Raw genomic sequence first — 22,533 nt, 5'->3', positions numbered from 1 at the left:
GTATACACACAAGATAGACTCTGCAAGCTTAACCTCACATTCTCAATGAGCGGTACTGTTTCTTTGCTAGCGATACCTTGTTCCTAACTGAAAGCGAAATTTACAAAATGGCTGCCTCTGGAAACCATCAAAATGTGGAGGCGTTCTAGCTTATTGAAGCAAGACATTGTGCTGAAGCTGTGCTGTAGGATGAATTATTCCGGAGGTTTTCACAAGCATCAAAGATTCTAATTTCTACTAATCACAACAGTGCGTCCCGAAACGACCTAAATGTTGTTCTAAAGTCATCTTTGTAACAAGCACAAAGACACGCACAATATGATTGTCCTTCTACGCCAAGGCCTGCTGGTAAGACGGCTTGTTCAGTCAAGCCGCGGCGAAGTGAGTCGAGGAACACAGAAGAACTCGTTCATGATATCTCGCCAGTTACTTAGTACGATTATGTGCATCGGCACGTAGGTTTCAATTCGTAATGACTTTCGTATCCACTACATGGCACTTTATGTCGCTGTTTCGTTATCACATTTTACCTTGTGACGGTTCCGTTTGTGGTGAAGATGCCAGGCTCCACTCTCACATCTGAGAACTCTCTGACTCTCCTCTCTGACGTCTGAGAACTCTCCGCTCTGACAACCATGATTATTCGACGTCATCACCTCTTCCACTGTCATACGATCTGTACTCTCTTCGCAGATTTTTTTTCTTACGCCAGCGTACTATGTACATCTACAAGGCACACATTAACGCAGTGAAATGTGCTTCTAGGACACATCTCGTACACATGGAATTCACACTTCATCCTGCATTTTGCGGCACCCACGGTTCGCCGTCTCTCTGTTCCCACCGGTAAGACGATCCTGCGCAATACGATAAGTAGACGACGTAGGCTAAGAGGCAGAGACTGGCCACCGCAATCATCGCGTTGGCAACCTTGCTGAAACGCGTCCGCCTCACGGCCACGTTCAGACGTCGCATGAGTCCAGTGATCCACTCCTGGCAGTTGTTCCACACTAAACAGTAAGCTGATCTCGATGCGTTCATTGCACTCAGAGCGTTCATCAGCGTCTTCAGGGAGAAGCGGGTGCTCCGTAGAAAGACCTGCAGGAGAAGGGTATTCGGATTGTAGACTTTGGCTGAAGTGGAAGTGTTATACTAGGACTCTTTAGGACCAGGGTCGGCATGAGCCTGGGTAGTAAAGGCCTTGAAATTATTAGTTTAGGTGTTGATTGTTAGGGAAAGGGGTCCTGGCAGTTTGTTATTGAGGCGAGATGCGAGAATAACATTGCCTAATATATGTTATCAGTATTTATTTCTTGTGAAGGAGCAACGTTCTTCACAAATATCTGCTGAAGCCCCACAGGTGATGAACTTAAAGGGGAGTCAGATGACGCAGAAATTTTACAGAAGGAGGAAAAAGATTGTCACCTGCATCGCACAGTCATCAAATTTTGGAGCTGATAGCAGAAGAGATGAAACTCGCGTTTCTTTCAAAAAGCTCACGATATTTCTGTTTTGGTGGTATCGTGCATGACAGTGTCAAAGACAAATTTGCACAAAGAAATGTCAGGCTATGTTACCACAGAAAGCAGCTGGCAAGAAAGTTGTTATTGAAAAATAAGAATGAAATTTTGCTCTAGGTGCCACCTATGATTTCGACCTTAAGCCCTCTTGCGCATAATACCAAATATGCAAGTCTGTAACACATTCTCCTGGAATTGCGAAGTGGTTCAAAGAAAAGAAAAATCCCTTTTATAATCCGATTATTATCTCACAAAAATTTGTTGCTGCAGCGGGTAAACGCCGGCTAACATGCTCCTGTGCCCACGGCCACTTTCTTCGTATGACGCCAGAGCGTAGCCGTGGCCATTCCTCTGTCGCTGAGTTCTAGCCAGTTACATTCCCTACATATGGCCGGGGCTCGTTACTTCAATTTGCACCATGGGGGCTTCGATATCTGGTTCGTTATAAACCCGTGCTTGTGTGGAAGAAAATGTTTCGGAGCGGAGGCTAGAACGAAGGAGGTAATCTTCCTTAAACAAAAATATAGCGATGTAGAGATGTTTGATTTGGCCAACAAAAAACATGTGATAAACGCGGTTGACAAAAACCGCTGTTGTGAGACTGTTCATGTGTTCTATACTCAACGCGTATAGAAATTACGTTTTAATAGTTTTACAGTAACGCTGCTATTTCGACTGCAAGTGGTCGACATTTACGTTCACGTAAACGCCAGATGTTCAACACGTATGTATGCCACACCTGTAAAAAAAAACAAAAAAAACGTTGTGGCATGCGGAAAGACAGGTGTGATGTTGGAAGCCATGAGTATTATCTGTAGTAAAAGTTAAAACTGCGGCAGGTAAGTCAGCGTGTGGTTACAAATTATTATAGTGCACTTGATAGCCGTGGCATGCCACGCGGAGTATCAACTTGAAACTTGGCGTAAGTAAGGTGTATGCATTCAAGGAGTGTCCTTCCTAAGATATTGGCAGTGGTGAAGCAGGTGAATAGGTAACGAGAACCGGGCTAGTTAAAATGCGGTCGGGATCTTTCAGATTGATAGATGCGCGGACGAAAAAGAAGAGACGATCAAAGACGCTGTCTGTCAGGTAAGCTTTAATGCACACACGCCTTGGACAATATACACAACCCGGGAGCACCGAAGCGAGAAAAACACAAAAAAATGAACTTGTTGTACAACAACACAATATAAGTCACGCGTGATCACAGCTCATTTTGAAAGTTCCATTGATCCTGTATTAGATTGATTTGCGCATTCTTATAGTCATGAAAAGCCTCAGCTACATCACGCATTTGCTGATCTTTGTGCCCTATGAGTATCAGGCCACATTACTTTAAATTGGCGTTGACTGTGGGTCACTTCTTGGTTTGCCAGGTAAATGCTGCACCTGCCGTATAAATGACATTGCATAACGTCATTAAAAATTGTAGCAGGAAACGTTTCGCCTAAGCAAAGTAAGAAAGCATGCTCACATTTGGAGACGTTCGAGCATTTGGTGTGGTTGCGACGACTTGACAACGTTTCAGGAGAACTCACAAAGCATAATTTTCTTTTTTTTAAAGCGACATACTACTGTTATGTTCCTTGTAGAAAAAAAAAGAAAAAAGCCGGCAGAAAATACAAACCTCAAGTCTGGGTACATTCTGTTTAAAGCCCCTGTGCTTTGACTTGTGCGTTGACGGTTTGTTCCAGAGTGCGGATAAATTGATTTCAGAGCGTTAATTACACAATTGGGCAATTTTATTGCGGTGAGCCCCGAATGTAAAGCTGAGACGTACCGGAAAGGTCGGGACACGCACTGCCACCATGCAATCGGGTACCAAGGAGATCAATATCCTGCGAGTGATGTGAGCGCTCGGAAAAGTACGGAAACAATGGTGGCGGCGCAGCTGTAGCACCCTTCAAACTTGTGTTGAAAAGTAAATACGTGTTCTCTCAGAAACGTTGACAAGATATCTACGTAATCTATCGGGCAAAAACTTTGTTCACACAAAATCTGTAATTTCAGCAACATGCTGGGGAAATCTAAAAATTTTAAGTTTTGCGTTTGTAGAACGTAGAGGTTTGCTTTTCAAGTTTCACTTGTTGTTCAAGGGAGCTGCGGTTGTAGGGTTTCATGAAGCTAAGGAGGGCAGTTGCGCTAACGCATTCATGGGAATATCAGCTTTGATTTGAGAAAAGTACGGGAAAGTTCAAGTATTCTTCAGAACAGTCACTAAAATCGACGATCAGTGTGGTTTCTTTTTAATGTTCTTCTATGGGAGTTTGCTACATACACTAATATCGACTTCCTTCTTATAAACGTCCAGTAAAAACTTCACAACCCAACTGGCACTCTTACATTATTTTGATACGCAGTGCTATAAATTTTCTGAACAATAAATTTGTAGCAAGGTTGCATTAAAGCCCATGCTTCAAAAACAACAACAATAAACTTCATTTTTCGGCTATCATTACTTACGAGGTTGTTTTGAGACCCTGTTGTTCCTGAAATATCGTATGCAATACAATATTCATACAAGGTTGCCATAGACACGTCGCAAATCTACGTTAGTACGGCTGCAAATTGAAAGCATCAGTGCACCACAATGCAACCATTGACCATTTGTTGCTGCCCACTTGAATGAAGTGTCTCAGCGCTTTCGCGGTCCGCCTAAAGCTTGATGCGGCAGCAGCGACCTTATCAGCACAAACACAATGCTCCAGCGAGTCACTGAGCACTCTATCTTTAGGAAAAATATAACAAGTTCACCTCCCACTACAACGGCTAGAAAAAATATTGCACCGAAATAAGGCTTTTCATTAGCATGGGTCGACTGGAACCTATGGCTAACGAAGCTTCAGAGGACACCTCGAAATAAATTGTATGCCGGAAGATAGAACAAGGAGACAACACTTACATGTATGCAGGAACTTATAACAAAAAATAAAAGGCATGAGGATAGAGCACCAGAATGCCATAAACCTTGCAGAACGCGCTTAGCAGGAGCGATTAGGAAATAGGCAAGTAGTGCGCGAGATGCGACAAAAAAGCACTAAGAGAGAATAAGAGTGGCGTACGCGTGAAAAATCTTCGTTCATAGCTTCACACAATTTGCTAAAAAGCCTCGCTGCCTTAATTTAGCTTTTTACAAGACATTCGTTTTCCACAATAAGCAGCAACACAAATGTGCGCCTTCTCCAACACTCTCAAGGCAATTTGAGCTAAAACGCCAGTGAACAGGAACACAAAACATGCCGTCACAATCAAAAAAGAACTTTGTTCTAGAAAAAGCATGCGACTAAGGAAACCTACCTTCCGAGGATTTTCCATCTCGAGCACTTCCATTGACGTCACAAATCCTTCGCCCTCCAAGTATCCACCGGCCTTTCCGGCTTCGAGCATGACGACACCATTGCGGCTGCTCTCCGCGTGTGAGGCGTTGCTCTTGAAGACGAACACGGCTTGCCAGTGCTTGAGAAAATCAAGGTCCATCAACTGCGTATCTTCCGTCCCCTCAGATGATGAAGATAAGGTCGGAGGCGGAGACAAGGCTGTCGGCATTGAGTCGCAGTATTCCGAATAAGACAGAGGTCGGATGTATAGGTACACGTCACAGTCGTATTCGATTTCCGGATTGGCCGATTGTACGCAGGGGTACATGCTCGCTGGCGCAAAACCAGCAGCCGAACTGGCTCCCACCGTCGACGAAGTGTTTAGGCATCTACCTTCAGTTAGGTCTTCAGCCGAGGAACCTTTTCACCCACCCGAATAGGCCTGAGTAGCAGAAAGGCATTGCGAAAAAGAGAAAATCAAGCACTGCCTCGTGAAAATGGAACTGAATGCAAAAGAAAGGACTCGTTTGAAGAAAGTCACACAGAGAAAAGAGTGAGCAAATCTGATAAAATCTGATTGGGAGTGTACACGGACGACAAGATTTCCTCGGTACGAGCTGAAGGCCCTGCTCTGACAAGCGTTGTTAGCCAGAGAACACTTTCGTCGTTGGAGACGAAATGATAATGCTTTGTCTTCGTCGGTGCGTTCTGCCACTCTCATTGCTCTCAGAGCGCCCTCCCTCAACGACAGTGTAAGAAGGAACTCTAGCCGGAAATGTCAGAATGTTGAGCAGTATTCCGAGCGCTTAAGTGTTATTGCGCAAAACATGAAAGACGACTTCAGGTCAGGAAATACTACTCCAGTTGGAGACATCGAAACCTCATTTGCATACCGGTAAACCTACGTAACCGTTTCGACAGCGGAGTAAAAGATCATGCTAATTTACTCGTAAGAGTACATGTTAGTACGCACACTATCCATTAATTTGCATTCTAACTCGTACAGCTCTAAAACCGGCTGTTTTGTATGCAAACCTTTCGAGCAGGTGGCCATTACCATATTCATAAGACCTCTACGGAAAGTACCGTCAGATTACCGACTGAAACTAATTTTCCTTTAGCACACATCCGCATTGTGAGCTCGGCATTTATGAACGGCATTTCTTGGTAACAAAATCCCAAGGGCTTGTCATGCGACACTTGTCATACGACACATCATGCGGACGCATGCGCCTGAAATATAGCCATCAACCACTCTTGTGAAGAGTAAAAGATGTAGTAGTAGGAGATTTGCTATTGAAATATTAGTAGAATTCAGCAGATTTTTTTGTGTGCTAGTGCAAGAAATACCCAAGCGCAGTTTTTGCCGGCATGGATCCAGTGCTTAATTTTAGTTCGACAATGTGTTATCTGCGGAGCAGTAACACAGTGCGTGATTTGAAAAACCACCCAGCGCACACGGAATCCGGAAGATCATATCAAAAAGGCGCCTTCTTTCAACCTTCACACGAACTTGGAAATTCCTGAGGTGAAGTCTGGCGCTTCAAGTATGAAGTAGTGAATGTGTTTTCAACTATGTTCAAGCCCGCAATGGGAGAGGGAAGCATAACCCTTTCTCTGTGCATAGCAAAGTTTCATCTTTTAGCAGTTATCGCCTAACAACGTGCTAGAAAAGGCTGAAAATTTCGGAACGTAGTAGTGCCTTTTTCTATTGCTTTTCTCAAAAACGCCAAAAAATTACTTAATTATGAACATTTATCACCTGCGTCGCTTAAAGTTTCAAGGTAATCTGCACGCTGAGTGACAAATCAATAAAGGTGACCCAACTAACATCAAACACTGGGCGAAAAGGCCGAGCCACATCTCAGAGCCAACGTGTCGCCAGATGAAGTTCTCTCCATCGGGGCCTATCGGTAAGTCCGTGACAAGTAATTTGCTATGACGGAGACAATACCCTTACCTGAACGCTGGCTGAAGGCTGAGGCGCCTCTTGTCAGACTAATATTATTCGCATGAAGTCCGCAGTTTCATTTTAGATTCTAGTGCGTGCATGAGATAAACGACGGATATAAAACCTGTAGTTCCCAGTGGACACCAAAGTGGCCAAGGGAATGGCATTCTGGAAAGCTTAACATGCTACCGCATAGATTGAGTCGAAAACATGGCGTATGTGACGTACTTCCGGCCTCCAAATCAATTTCGGCGTGGGCTGCCAGAAGAGGCGTAGCCTTCGAGCTCAATTTCGGTTATGCAGAGAAAGCCCTAAGTGGGGCGTAGTAGACTTGGACATCACCTACTCTTAAAAGAAGTGCTTCATGCCGGAAGCCATGGTGAAGTCCTGACTGCCGTTTTTAGAAAAGAACTATTGAGGCGGGGGCCATACCAAAGGGCAGGTCCACATTTTCTTTTTAAACAAAAGAAAATAGTAGTGATTTCGTTTACAGTTTGCACCACCCATTCAATTCTTCCCATGAAATTTGAACAAAAGTAGCCACTAGCCGAAGCCGAAAGCATTTCGAAACATTCCATAAGCAAAAAAAAAAAATGCAGTTCCCCCTGCGTGCCGGACAATCAAATCGGGGTTTGGGCAAGGTTAATTCAAATAGGTCGCGAAGCTTCGGGCGAAAAGCAGTTTAGTACAGATTGTCACCGACATCAGCATGGGGGGTTATGGGAGCAGCGATTGAAGCGCGACTATGTTTGGAGAGAAAAAACAATGGGAAAGAAAAAAGCGTTATTTAATTCAAACGAGACACAATTAGATTCATTCTACGAAAATAAAATTCCTAGTCAATGTTATATATTCGTGACGAGTTAAGAGCATACAAGTTAAATTTTATTACTATTAATAAATGCATTTCCTTTCAGCGCCCATCGCTACAGGGGGCGTTGACGTCACTATCACTCGCAATGCAATGCACGTCTTGGAATGGGCAGAAAGGCGCACTTGTAAAGTTCACCTGTTGAAATACGCCCCCCTCACAGTTCGTGCTTTCTTGCTTGTCGAAGTTTGTCTGAATTTGGTGACGCGGGTAGCTTCATCGCTTCTTAATCTGTTCAGTCAAAAGTAGTGAGTTACGACCGCCAGATAATTGTGTAGTTTTCGTGCGACCGCGCTGGCCGACGGGCTTGGCATCCGACAATGGCATCAGCACTCTACACCTAAAGCTTTCGTCGGCCTCCAAAGAAAGTGCGTTCTGTGCAGGGATGCGATTTCGACACCCGTACGGCTGGGCTTTTTCTACATCGCTTTCCACGCTGAAAGCTCGAAACGCCGATTAAGTCGAATGACGGGACATTTGAATATATAGCTCCAAAGGAAAGACAACAAAACCAATTTCGCGCCTTCGAAAACAAAATGACGTCACTTCTGCTTTAAACGGACATGGCGTCACATTATTTTTTTCTTCTGCCGGAAGTGTTCCCACCACATACAGATGGCGCTAAGCCCCATGAACCGCTGATGGACCGCCATGTTTTGAACGTATGGGCTCCTCTGGAAGCTTCGCTACCAGGTATATTTACCTTGGTTTGGGCGTGGAATACGTTAGAATTCACTTCATTCTTCTTCTAGCTCGGGAGAGCGCGCTCTATCTGTCTGGCATCTTTCGCCGCATCTTGTTGGACCTTCAGCCTGCTTTATTCTAGGTGGACAGCGCCCATATGAACCAGTGCTCAATATACCGTGGTGCGATGCGGTGGAGTGTGCCTCTGAGAACATGCACTACGGCCATTTTGAGACTGTCACTAGTATCATATCCAACCGTATGCTTTTGCGGTTGCCATTTCATGATTACATCTACACTCGATTACGGGAGATTCCACAATTGTTTTTTATTGCGGTAGAAAGAATAGGAATACTCCAGCCCCCTTCACAACGAGCTATCACAATTTACCTACGGCGCATGTGCGGCTTGGCGCGGAGGCTTATGGGTCATTCCATGCGAAACGTCGCAGAGACCTAAGTTAACCATCGCTAATTCTCTCGAAAGAACTGAGCAACTTGGCGATTGTGCGAATGAGGTCGCAGCAAAGTAATACTCTCGAAAAGAAAATTGGACCACGTAAGTGCTCTTTGAAGTTTTCGCGAAGCAAAAGTAGGTTGGAGGGAAATATTTTGAATCAAATGTGAAGGTACGTGCGATGACAAATCTAATTTTAGATTCTTCTACTGGCGTGGTTCCTTCATGTGACGTTATATCTGAACACATTTATGAATTCTCCGCGTTTAATTGGCTTCAGAAAAGGAAAAGCAGAACGTTGTGCGTTTTCGGAATTTCTTGCATAAACATCGTTGGCGTTTCGGCCAGAATTATTTTTAACCATTTTTACCGTTAGGCCGTTAGGCCTTCGAGATCAAAATCGGTTAAATAGGTAATTATACGGACGAGTCTTTATCCTTTGGTGTAGACATTTTATTTCGAGTAAATTTTGGTTGACGGTACCGATAAGTTTTTGAAGTTACCGACAAATGTCATGGGTAGAACTTTCGAACTGTGCCTCCAATGTAAAATGCATGCGGCTGACAATTGAATTGTCATAATTACGATCGCTCTGTGCATGAAATATGGGCACATGCTTACATGCTTTTATTGGGCAAGCAATTATATGGGCAAACGGGCGCATTTCTGCCGCCGGCGTCGTACGCGAGGTTGCACATAAATTCCAAGGGCGATAAGATCGCCGCCGCGCGCTGTATGTGCGTGGAAAGCTGGCGAGGGCGAGCCGGCGACGCGGCCCAATCTGGCGCGCGCGAAGTAAGAAAAGCGGAGAGCAAACAGTCGCGCGTATTCCGTCGCGCGTAAGGCCGTGGGAGGAGGGGATATAGGTAGGGGGGGGGGGGCGGCTGGGGTGTGCTCCAGCAGTAACTGCGCATTTCGCGGCCAGGCGCAAGGGGAACTGCCGATCGCGGCTCACCCTCGCTTGCCATACATGGAGGAAAGCGGGGAGGCAGCGCGGGAGTCAGGAGGGCGGCTTCGAGTCCGCCATCAAGTGCGTATTTTACACGGCCGCGCGCGACGCACCCTGAAAGGCATCTGCAGGCGGCCTTTGTGCACGCTGCTTTCGCGCCGCTCTTGCGTTGAAGTGATAGACCGCACGAAGGTCACTTCGCTCGCCGCTGCTGCCGCGCTTGCTGTCACCAGCGTTGTGACAAGGAGTGTCCGCGCTCATCGAGTGGGATGTGTTTACGTTTGCCAGTGGGTGCTGACGCCATCCTTGTTAATTCAGTTTTAAAGAGAAGCTTTCCTTGCCTTTTCCTTCGACTTTCCCCCTGCTGCAGCTGATGATAATGTTGTGGCTGCTGCTTTCCAGCACGCCGCATCGGGAGGTGGTTCAGAGCGTGTTTACGCATGGAAGGAGCGTGGCAGGGAAGACAAGAGACGGGACGAACTCGTTTGAATCGCACCATGTCGAATGTGCAGAATGCCCTCTGGAGCTCCCGGGCCGTCGCCGCTTCAGCCTCCTGAGAGCTGCAATGGACGGTTTGCAAAATAGTGAGCGTCATCTGGCGCACAGCAGGCAAAGCTGCAGCGCTCTGCGTGGGAGAGTATACGGTTAGGAAGCGAGTTTCGTTTCTCGGCTTCTGCCTAGCCCCTGCCGCGGTAACCGCGTGTGTTCACTACGGCAAAAAATAATTTAAGACGTCGTCGTTCCGTTCCCGTTTTCGTACATAACATGGACCTCTGACTTCTCGAAGCGTGCCATTCGAACTCAACGTGTGTGGCAACATCTACTTTCTATAACTGCTCCTATTCGCCAGACTCATCGAGATTCGGCACTGAAGGACGATTACGTTACAAATATCGTATATTCGGAGACTGCTGGTGCCAGCACCGGACTGATGCGAGCGACATACGCTCCTTTAACAAAGAGCGGAGTTCACGTCGTTGAAGCACACTGACGATGTGTCGCCGAGTGTCCACACTTGGTTTCGCAGACTGACCACGCGCAGTGACCACCGTGCAAGGCGTCTCGCTTTATTTGCTCTTTGACGCCGACAGAGTGTAGAGAAAACAGACTCTGTGGTCCCTTTACCGCGACAAAATTGTCCAGGCAGTTAAATGCTCACGAAAATAAACGCTTTATGACTCGCTGCGTTTTCATTACAAGCGCCGTCGGCTGCTGCTTCGACAACCGGGACAACCGATCGGCGGCTGCCGACAGTCAGCGTACCGAGTGTGATGCTCCGGTTGGGAGAGTTTACCGTACTAATGTGGCCCGTGCGCAACAAAACAAGGTTTCGCGGAGCTGTTTGTCTTAGTACGACAGTCCTTCACGTACGCTATATACGGGAAAGTCTCCGTCGGCTGCGACGTTCTCTCGACTGCAGGCACTAACTGCCACCGATAAAGACGGCAGGCCTTGCTCGCTGGCCGTGGGTGTCGCCGCTGACGAAGAAGCTTCTGCTAGCAATTGAACGCATAGCTTTAACGCATGCATGAATATTAAGAGGCGAAATGAAATGTACATATGTATATCTGTATACCGTCGGTAGAAAAGAGCAAACCAGGCCAACTCCGTCGCATGGTGGTCGCGCCACACTGGCCGTTGATAACACAAACTGCCCTCGAATGGTGTGTTTCTCCCTCCTTTCTACCTCCTCTCCCTCCCTCCCACCCCGATCCACGTCACACAAAAGAGGGCCACATAGAAGTTCCGTGCAGCGTGCTACGAAGCTACGAGCGGCGCACCTGTGTTGAAAATGAGGCGCGGGAGACCGAGTGGACGATGTGGCGATAAAAATTCGATTAGTTCCGGGAATCATGCCACTCCCTGGATAGCTTCCGGGTTAGACAAGTCCTGTCAGGCTGCGATAGCTTCCGAGCGCACTTCTTTCTGGACTTGAACCGTGCATGTACTCTCTGCGCTTGCGCTGCGATTGCGGTTGTGAGTCCGGCAAGCCTTCATTGCCGCGGAACGTGGACTACGTTCGTGGCAGGGTACGCCTAATAAGTGCTGCGTGCCCATTTGCCAGAGCGGTTATGAATCGGGACCGAAAAATCATGTGTTCATGTTTCCGCAAGGTGAATGACAGAAAATTGGATGCCAAAGTTAAGGCAAAGAAGAGAAAAGCCGAAACTGTGCGCATTAAGGGTGCTGTTTCTTTGTAAATAGTTGTACGAATGTTTTGCATCTCCATTGCTAAACTTATCTGAGGTGTTATAAATATGTGGACTGCGATTCTATATGTAATAATGCTTCGAAAGCGAAATAATTCGTTTAAAACTTAATCCAGATTGGAATAAATACATGTGTCGCGAATTTGCAGAAGGACACGCCTATGAAGTTGTCATAAGGTATGTGTTACGGTGCAGTGCTAACATATTGTTGAAGAACTTTTGTGGTCGCATGAACGGCAAACTCTTTGACGCCGAGGATAAATCAAGGCGAAGAAGCTACTCTGAAGAAGAGGGCGGCACTCTGACTTTTAAATATAGGTCATGCTCCCTGTCATCACGTATTTGAATTATGTTCTTAATCCTAAGGTTGAAACATATCATTTTTAATGGACGGGCTTTTTAGTAATTCAGCGCGTGTACAGTTTTGCATGAATAAAATAATTTCAGAACACCCTCTGTACTCTGCGAGCCATCTGTTCAAGTATGCCTAAAAAATGAATAACTGCGCTCTGGCTAACGTTGCAGGTAAGTGCGCCCTCCCTTCATTCAACCCCTTGTTACGTTTCGCCTACGACGCGCGGTGTAGCAGGCGCGGATGCAACGGACGCCGGAGCTTCGTTCAAAGCGGCGGACATTTTGGCCCGTTCGGAGCGGCCGCGACGCATCCCCGCCGAGCGCGTCCCGGCATGTTCAGTGCCACGTGTCTTTGTGTATGCGTGTGTGTGTGTGTGCCCACGTTTGTCAAAGCGCGGCAGCCGGGGAGAGGAGCTCTCCAAGTGTGAAGCGAGGAGGTCTGATCGGCGCCGGCCCGTCTGATGCGTCACTACACTCGTCTCAACATGTCTCTCAGCTTGTCCGTGGCCGCCGTCACGTGGTCTCATCCCGTGACCTTCCTTCTTGCCCGCGACGCCAAGAGTATAAAAGCAGCTGCTCCCGGACGCCAAGAGAGAGGCTCCGAATTCTTCCGTCGAGAAGCGTGTTCTCCCGTCTCTCCACTTCGGTCGACCTGACCGGCCGCTCTTTTGCGATGCCAGAATAAACAAGTTGTTCTATTAGCAGTCGACTCATGCTTTGCCAGGACCTTCGGATGCTTCCAGTGGTGCCCCAGGCCACCAGGCCAACGCTACCCTTGGGGCTTGCGACCCTTTTGCAACAACTCGTGCCATCGGTGCGACTGCAATAACGGGTGTCAGCACTGAGGTTCCAACACCCTATATCCGAGCACGCCACCAGCCTCCTCTCCGTGACGTCACTCGCTGAGCGCTCAGGCCTTCTCTTTTCTAAGTGGCGTTGACAGAACCGACCCAGTAGCGAAACGAGGGAATAACACCTTGCCACTCGTATTCCGCAGTTCCCTTACAAATATAAAGGAGGGGTAAGAATAGTGAAAATATGATGTGAGAAGGCACGGAAACGCTGGATAAACTCAAGTTTAAGGTGCGGTACGCTGCGTTTCCGGAATTTCTGAAAAAATAAATGCGTGCAAAGATGTCTAGCGGACAACTTACGCAGGGCGTGCAGAAGCAGAGCCGCAATAATTAAAGCTCACCCCAAGGTCAAGGCGACACAACGGAAGTGGCCCAACGTCCAATCAACACTTCCGTGTTTTGAAGCAGTAGCTTAGCGTAAATAAAACCACGGACACAAGGAAGACAGACAAGGACAAGCGCTACTCACAACTGCTTAACGGAAGGAAGGATAGTGCATATATATATATATATATATATATATATATATATATATATATATATATATATATATATATATATCCTCTTGTCACGCATGCGCCTACCAAGCAGTAGTGAAGCCGGTACATGCACATCAAAGGCGGTTGCGCCTTTGATGTGCATGTCTCAATATCTCAAACTGCTACTCAGTTTGAGATGTTTTCATTGTTCTGTTTATACCTGATGTTTTCTACAGTTTATTATTTATTTTTCTGTTGCCTTTGTTTGCATTTTTTTTTTGAGCTGATGTATGGCACTTTCGCATCGATGTTTCCCCCCCCCCCCTTATGTAATGTCCCCGAAGGGACCCTTAAGGGAATAATAAATGGTGATGATGAATGATGAAGTTAAATTCGGCATCCAGTAAGGTGATGGAAGGCTCACTCACACATCCATTCCTATTCTTCTTGACAAAAAAGGCCTCAAGAGCGAGCCTGGAAGACACGTTGCCACTCCTGCCAAGAATAGTTGTCGCAGAAAATCGAGCGTCGCAACCACACGCGGTAACATGAGCCACGAAATGTGCGCCCTTATCCTCTTTTTTCTTTAGTTCTTGCGCATGTTCCCTTAAACGGTCATTCACACAACGCTCAGTTTGACCAATGTAGAGCTGCCCACAAGGGTGCAAGGGAATTGCATAAACAACCCCTCTGGAGCACTCAACAAAGGGCTTCTCATGCCTCGTGCGGCAGCCCCGCCTGCTCTTACAGCAAACTCGAGAACACAGCTTCGAAAGCTTGTTGGGCGCAGAGAAAACCAGAGGAATACCATGACGGTTAGCAACCTTTTTAAAGTGGTGTGACACGTTGTGTACATAGGGAATAACCTCTGGTCTTACCTTCGGTCGTTCGACCTCTGCGCTGACCCTTCGTGCTCCAAGCTTTACTTTTTGCAGAAGAGACTCTTCTATACATCTTTTCATCTGTACCCCCCCCACTGTAATGCCTGAATGGGCGCTGTGGGTACTAAATAAATAAATAAATAAATAAATAAATGTGATGCACACAATGGTAAAGAGATTCAAAAAAACATAATATGTACAGTAGATTTACAAAATGCATTGTTACCTTTTTGATCATGATGCTGATGAAAATTGATGAAAACGCTGCAATAGAGAAAGGTACATACACATAGGCAAGACAAATGGTAAGTATATTACAAAAATTCGTTTTCAAGTGCGTTTCTAAACATAAGTAGATTAATTATACCTGTTAATGAAGGGGATCAGCTGTTCCAGTCTTTGCTAGTCATTGGTAAGAATGAATTTGCGCCCATGATAGTATTGAAACGAGATATGCTAACTTTCTGATTATGATCACGGCGAGAAGAAAACCTGATCCAAAGATTGTGTAAAAAGGTGTTATGATAATAGATTTTACTAAAAAGAGAAATGCGTGAGTGTTTTCGGCGGTCGGATAAGAGAGGCAGGTTTAATAAACATTTCATGTGTTTATGCAATTCCCTTGCACCCTTGTGGGCAGCTCTACATTGGTCAAACTGAGCGTTGTGTGAATGACCGTTTAAGAGAACATGCGCAAAAACTAAAGAAGAAAGAGGATAAGGGCGCACATTTGGTGGCTCATGTTACCGCGTGTGATTGCGACGCTCGATTTTCTGCGACAACTATTCTTGGCAGGAGTGCAACGCGTCTTCCAGGCTCGATCTTGAGGCCTTCTTTATCAAGAAGAATAGGGATAGATGTGTGGGTGAGCCTTCCATCACATTACTGGATGCCGAATTTAACTTTTTGCGCAACCGCCTTTGATGTGCATGTACCGGCTTCACTACTGCTTGGTAGGCGCATGCGTGACACGATGATATATATATATATATATATATATATATATATATATATATATATATATATATATATATATATATATATATATATATATATATATATATATATATATATATATATGTGCACTATCCTTCCATTAAACAGTTGTGAGTAGCGCTTGTCCTTGTCTGTCTTCCTTGCGTCCGTGGTTTTATTTGCGCTAAGCTACTACTTCAAATATGGACGACCAACTAGCCCAACAGTCAACTCTTCTAGGACAACACTTCCGTGCCCGACGCGATCACTTTGGGGCTATGGCACTGCTCGGTGTCGCGGATTTGACTGAGACAGCCGCATTTTGAAGGGGACGAAATAAAGAAATGCTCGCTCACTTTGATTTAGGGACACGTTCAAGTACGCCATGGTGCCAAAATTAATCCGGAGTGCCCCACTACGGCTTGCCTCATAATCCGATTGTGGTTTTGGAACGTAAAGCCCCATATTCCAATGAAAGCTCAATGATTCTGCCACTCTGCTATGTGCCATGGGAAGCAATGACAATGCTCAACCCTCTCAGCGGCTATGAAATATGGTGCACAACAGCGCCTTAAACAAACACCTCTCCCTTTGTGTTTTGTGTACTGCGGAGACAAACAGCAGTGGTGAACGAAAGGTCACATTTAACACCAGCTCATGACTCTCGTCTTAGACTAAACGTTTAAGAAATTAAACATTCGCTGTCAGCCTCACCACTAATTATCGTCGATCAAAGCAAAGACACAAAAAAGCTTCGCTTACATCAATTCCCACAGTGGGTGGGCTTTGCATAAATTTTTAAACGAATGTTTCCTAGTTTATACGGCCATATAACTAGCATCCTTATTTCGCATAGGTGTCTACTAATTTGCTATCACAATCAATGCTTCGCTTTTCGGGCTAAAGTGCGACATTTTTATGCATACTAAACAGCAGAAAGTAGCTGTTTACAATATTTTAATGTTATGTCCCCACAACTACTTCTTACAAGAACAGATTTATGCAATGAAAGAAAACCATGACTGCTTCGAGGTCGTGATCAGCACTAGATAATTATCCGACACAAGATATTGAGCATGGCGCTGAATCATTCCTTTGGAGGAGCTAAAGATGAGCAGATTACGAGTTATGCAAGAACCTGAATCATCGACACAACGAGCCAACTATGGCTTAGGAGACGATTGTCCAGAAATGTCCAGTTTGCAGGCGACATTTTCTGTTCCGTTTATCCTTGATCCTGGTCTAGCATCGTTTTTCTTCTGGTTTAAGCATCAGAGAAGAACTCATGACCGGGTGGTTATTATGTCTCCATGTACAACATAATGAGGCTAAATTAGCTGCCAATGCCGGAAAAAAAAAGATCACGTCTATGCCATGTTCTCCAATTAACTCCGCCCCACCCCCCCAACAGCAGAAGTGGTTTGCGATGCACTTATACTAATATCAAGCGAACAGAACGAGTTCGCTTGGCAAATAGCCACAGTCATATGAGCGCCAGAAAGGTACTTTGTGGCGCATACGTGTACTGCAATGAAGACACTGGTGAGACTGGTTGGGGTATGCAGGCAGGGAATGAACATTATTCAGGCCCTGAGTAGTGACTCCGAAACCCCTTGCGAGGGACTTCAAACATGTTTTCTCGCCTCGGTCAAAATGTACTTGAAATTAAATTTCTAGATAACAAACTGCAAGGCAGATGCGTACGATAAGGCGATATCTCACGTATCTTTATCTGCAGGGCCTCAATGCCTAATTCGGTCTGAGCATCGTCAAAAAGTAATATTTCGCCAAATTTCGAAGTGATTTGCTCGAAATATAGTTCATTTCACAGTCGAAGATTATTTTTAGTAGAAGTAATAGCAACGAGGAGAGGTAGTAAAAAAATGCTGCGGGCCGAAACCTTAACGATGTATGTGCAAGGAAATTTCTGACAGGACACACGTATTCGTGCATTCAAATGAGCCAATTACCGAGGAAAATTAATAAATGTGTTCACCTATTACGACACATGAAACAACCACGCCATTAGCGCATTCTACATAGGATTTGTCATTTTATTTAGCTTCACACTTGACGAAAAAAATTTACTTCAAACCAACTTTGTCTCCTCCGCGAAAACTGTAAAGGGCGCTTAGGTCACCCAAAAAATTTCTTTACAGCCTACTTTCAGGAAATCTCGTTCACACTATCACTAAGAAATCCAGTTTTTTTTATTCGAATCGTCGCTGGTTATTTCCTGCGTCTAGGTCATTTCGCGTTGCATGACGCTTATAAGGTATTCACAAACGCGAGAGGCGTGTTGTGGTGCGTTTGGCTGCAAGAAACCACAAGAAAACGCACCATTATGTACCTAAGATAACGCACCATGGCGCTTGGCTACATTGGTTCCGCAGTGCCAACAGCGCAGCGTTGTAACTTCGTCTTTCGGCGTGAGCGTCCTTGTCTGCACACGCCACATACCGTTGTTGCTTAGTAGGTGTTTGCACACATTCGTCTGAACTAAATGAACAGTAAAAGCAAAGCTATGTCGTCGTTTAACGGGGTGTTATCGAGCACCGACAAATGCCAGTGACCCACCGCTGGCGGCGCTACACATTGCGCCACCATTCTGAGACGCCTGGTAATTGTCAGAGCAGTATTCGTATTATTCGTATTCGTATTCGTATTATTCGTATGTCAGAGCAGTATTCAGCGCGGCTGAAGTTGCCGCGTATGATACGTATAGCCAACACGTCGGCTCCGGTGTATAAATGCACAACCATGCCCGAGGAGCTCGAGTGCCGCACTAAACCTCGCTATTGCTGCGAGTGCTTCGCCCTAGCGATGAAACTAGAATTGCAAGTGCAGAAGGGGTCTGCACGGAGGCCACCCGCCGAGTTCAATCCTACGAAAAATACGTTACCGTCCCAGTTGGAGGCGCCATGTCGGCCCACTTCAGGCCGGAAGGGGTAGCCACATATAATACCGTCGTAGACTTTCGTTACGCTTCATTTCACCACTGCAGCGAAATTCAGGCGGAACCTCCGTCGTGTTCTTGAGATTCGTTTCCAAATTGAAGGAATGTAGTGGCATCTTTTGGTAGTACTAAGCCGGCTCGCCGTGTAAGCAACTGACTTGTATCAGCGTCGGTTTAGGAACCACAGTGTCTTATTCAATCTTGGTAGCGCGCCTTGAAACGATGGCTTCAAGCATTGTAGCACACAAACGCAGGAGACCTACAAAATGCACTACTTTAACTTGATAGTGTTAAGGGCCCCATGTCGTAGAAAATCCGGCATCGGCGTCGGCGCCCGGTGTCCAGCGTCAGACATCGTTTAGTCAAAACTATTTTTCTACCACCCATACCCAGGCCCTCCATGTGGCGCAAGAAATTTACTGAACTAATTGTATTTATCAAGCTTAAACACGCAGACAAGTCGTAAAGTACGACTTACGCACAACCTACAGACATGCTATCTCTCGGATTGTGATTTTAATATTCGATAAAACATAATTCTCTTACGTCAGCACTCAAAGAAACCTTTTATCTAGCATTTCTACCATTTACAGACCGACGACGGTGTCCGCCACTTGCGCGCGCCGGCACGTGACTATATAGGAGTCCACGGAGCGGCGCGCCCACTTCCTTGAAACACTTCCAGACGGCGCTCGCCTCCACCGTATCGCTGCGGACGCAAGAGGCAGCATTGCTACCAGAAAGCTCAACTTCGTGCACAGCGTTCGCCGTGAGCGTTTTCCGGTAAACATTATGGTTACATACGCTGCAGTTGCCGGGAAGCGTGAGAAGCAGTCAGAGATACTCGAATGCTCTCGCGTTCCACTCTTAAAGGGGATATTTAGGGGCACTCCAAATTTTATTAGACGCTCTGATGCAAAAATAATAGTTCACAGCTACATATTTTATAGATATATATTGGCACTGCCGCTCGATCGAAACGCAGGCCTTCTGTGTTTTGGTCGAGCTACAGTGATACTGACTCAACGAAGCCTCAGCTCTATAGACCGCCTGCATTCAAATGTTGCACAAGGGCTACCAAAACAGCACTATTGCGAAACAACTATAGAAGATCAAATGGAACGCATTAGCAATTCTGACCACTTGGGTGCTCGTTCTCTCGCGGAACCTCTCGTCTCGAGGTGATTCAAATGCACGTTCACGTTTCAAAGCATGTGTATACATCCCTCAACTCCTAAACGCGCGCGAAAGATCCTACCGCATTCATTCAAAATTTGTCGCATCCTAGGTGGACTTACGGGTCAGCGCAGACGACTTAAGAAAGAATAGCTACACCGCATAACGATAACACAGGCCTATTAAAATGTTCCATGCCGCTTCTCTTACATCAGACTCACCAAAACACAAAATACACAATTGAACACAGCACTGCGAAAATTGACTCGTCTTTATCTCGGAGGGCCTAGTTTTTCATAAAATTGCCTCTTGCTTGAGATCGGCCTCTAAATACACTCAAGGAAAACGCTACCACAGCTGAACACGCACAGCAATCGATGCTTTTGTGCACTAGTCAAGGCGGGCGACTATGCCACCTATACGGGCGTCGCACACAAGCACGGAAGCATTACGACAAATAGCGCCGCTCCTACAGGACGAGAGGGCTTTCACAATTCATACTACAGTTTTAACGCGGCAATCTGGGCGAATTGGTGATTGAACATGTTCTTATGTGTGGGCAGCGCAACCCGGACGAAAGTCTAGAGGAAGTACACGATACGACCGCAGACTAATAACTCCAAACCAATTCCAAACTGGATGCACCCACATCAACAGCATAGGCGGTGTAGAGCCTGCAAACACCATAAATTTAGAAAAGCACATGAGGGAGCTGCTAGGTGCCTTAAACAATGCTAGCCTCACGGTCCGCCACAGCTCGCGAACCATAGTCGCCATGGACTCGCAATTGTCTAACCACCATATGAACATTTCGATCCCTGGCTATGGGAGATGTATGGAAGTAACAAAAGCGATCAGGTAATTTTTAATAACGCTTTCCCCCTCTTTCTCCTAACCTCGCTCTTAGTGAGCGTGCCTTGTTTCGTGGAGGCTATAGAAGACAACACACCATGGATCCGTCTTGATAATGGTGCAGCATCAACGCCAAAGGTTTCTACGAACCGAATTATGTTACAGCGCTAGAGAAGGCCTCAAGTGGAGGGCATTCCACGATATAGCAAGCAACACTGACCATGCCATATTGGTGCAGACGAAAGCTCTCCACTGACGTCGTGTTGGTTTCACACGCCTTTGTGATTACTTCAGGCAGCACTCGTCAGCGTCAACTTCTGTGGTGGCCGTTTTTGGTTCAAGCATCATATTGCGCTAACACCTTGCTTTCATAGTAAACAAAGCGGTGCTATGTTTCTGCACAGTTTGCGAGTGAGAAACAGACATAGCCTAATGTTAGTCAAGATTATACTTGTTAGAATTGAAATCTGTGGAATGATTTTGGATTGGTACGAGAATGTAGGGTAGGCAAGCTCATTCAGCCAGCCAGATGAGCCCGGAAAAAATTGAGATTCGCCTAAATGAATACGCGCGCTTACTGGAGAACGAAGGAGTACCATGAAGGTGACCTTTAGGACAACAGTGGAGACCTGGGGCCTTAGATTTTTACAAAAAAAGTGATAGGAGCTGGTCTAAGCACATTGGGCATCAAACATATGCAAATTTATTTATATGAAGTAGGGTGACTGACGAATTTATTTGCAAACTAGTAATTAAAGCACCAGTGATATAATATACAGAGAGTTTCAATTATTTGCATTTGATATAGTTGAGAGCCCTTTGAAAGGATGAGCACCAACTATAATCTGCCAGTCAAACCAGGATAAAAAGTGATGCAACCACAACCTGGGTGAATTTGCCAATTTATTACGCTAGTGTCAGCGACCAATTAGGCCGGTAAATGTGATGCCTGAAGACACATGTTTATCATGATTAATTGTAAGTCGTCAAATTCAATAAAAAAGTAAGGCAGCTTCTCTGGGATTTACTGGAAATATATTGCCAATAGCGAATGGGTAATTATCGACGACTTTGAGTTCTTTGGTGAAGCACAAAGCATTTATTTATTTATTTATTAGTTATTTATTTATACAATACTGCGGACTCATGGTCCAAGCAGGGTGGTCGATACAAGTACAAAAGAAATAGAAATGAAACAGCAACAAAAAGAAAAGCAACACTAATACAGGCTAAGAAATGTTACTTCACAGTTTGATCACTTGCTTTGATAAAGCAGTTCCATTCACTAATGGTTCTCGGTAAATAAGAAAACCAAATTAGGTCTGTGCAAGCAAAATATGGGGTTAGGGCTTTTTGATTGTGGTGTTAAGGGTGACAAATATGTTGATGCATCTAGCGCTAGTTTGTTTTCCAAGAGTTTGGGGGGCCGACGTACACCCCGACTTTCCCAACGCCAACGAGCTGGCGCACGGACGCACGCGAGGACTCACGCACCGCGGCGATCTTGGCGAGTGAAGTGTCGGGGAGGGAGGGGAGCACCGAGACCCGCTGCTCACCTTCAACGAAATAACAACGCACTATCAGCTGTCGAGGAGGACCTTCCCGCTACCCCACGCTAAACTCACTAGACCACAGTCATCTATATTCAGAATGCTTGAAACAAGGTCGTTACCCTCGAGAGGCAGACTGAGCCTTTATTCACCTGACGTATAGCCGCAATCTCCGGATTGCGGCGAATCGTTCTGCTCGCTAGCGCACATGCTCTGGCAATGCTCCGCGTTAAGCGGCACCGTGTTCAGTAAAGAAGAAGAATGGGTGGACGCCCTGCGAAGCGACGACCGCCAGACCCAGCTCCAGGCCGTCCAGAGGGTTCACGAAAGGCGGAGGCTCACGGGCTTCCCGTCCCAACGTGGGTGCGGCCCGCGACCCCTGCTGACCACTAAAACAAGAGTGGGTGGGGAGGGTTTCCTCAGGACTCAACAAAGTTATTTCCTCCTCCTGGCCTTCGTGCCTGTAATAGGGGAATGCCATTTGCTTTCATTATATCA

General features: G+C 45.9%; 1 protein-coding gene across 1 annotated transcript in view; it reads right to left on the bottom strand.

Moving 5' to 3' along the window:
* Positions 1–201: 201 nt before the first annotated feature.
* Positions 202–22,533, bottom strand: part of LOC135907325 (uncharacterized) — a 35,610-nt gene continuing 13,278 nt past the window's right edge. Inside the window, exons 2-3 of the mRNA XM_065439006.1 lie at positions 4,818–5,279; positions 202–1,098 (exon numbers count right to left, since the gene is read on the bottom strand). Of these exons, the coding sequence (XP_065295078.1) occupies positions 796–1,098; positions 4,818–5,165 (651 nt within the window). The 5' untranslated portion in view covers positions 5,166–5,279 and the 3' untranslated portion in view covers positions 202–795. The remainder of the gene's footprint in view (positions 1,099–4,817; positions 5,280–22,533) is intronic.

This window comes from Dermacentor albipictus, chromosome 10, assembly GCF_038994185.2.
Source record: "Dermacentor albipictus isolate Rhodes 1998 colony chromosome 10, USDA_Dalb.pri_finalv2, whole genome shotgun sequence".
NCBI lineage: Eukaryota > Metazoa > Arthropoda > Arachnida > Ixodida > Ixodidae > Dermacentor > Dermacentor albipictus.
The sequence above is the reverse complement of the archived record's forward strand: the minus strand, read 5'-3'. Positions and strand labels throughout refer to the sequence as shown.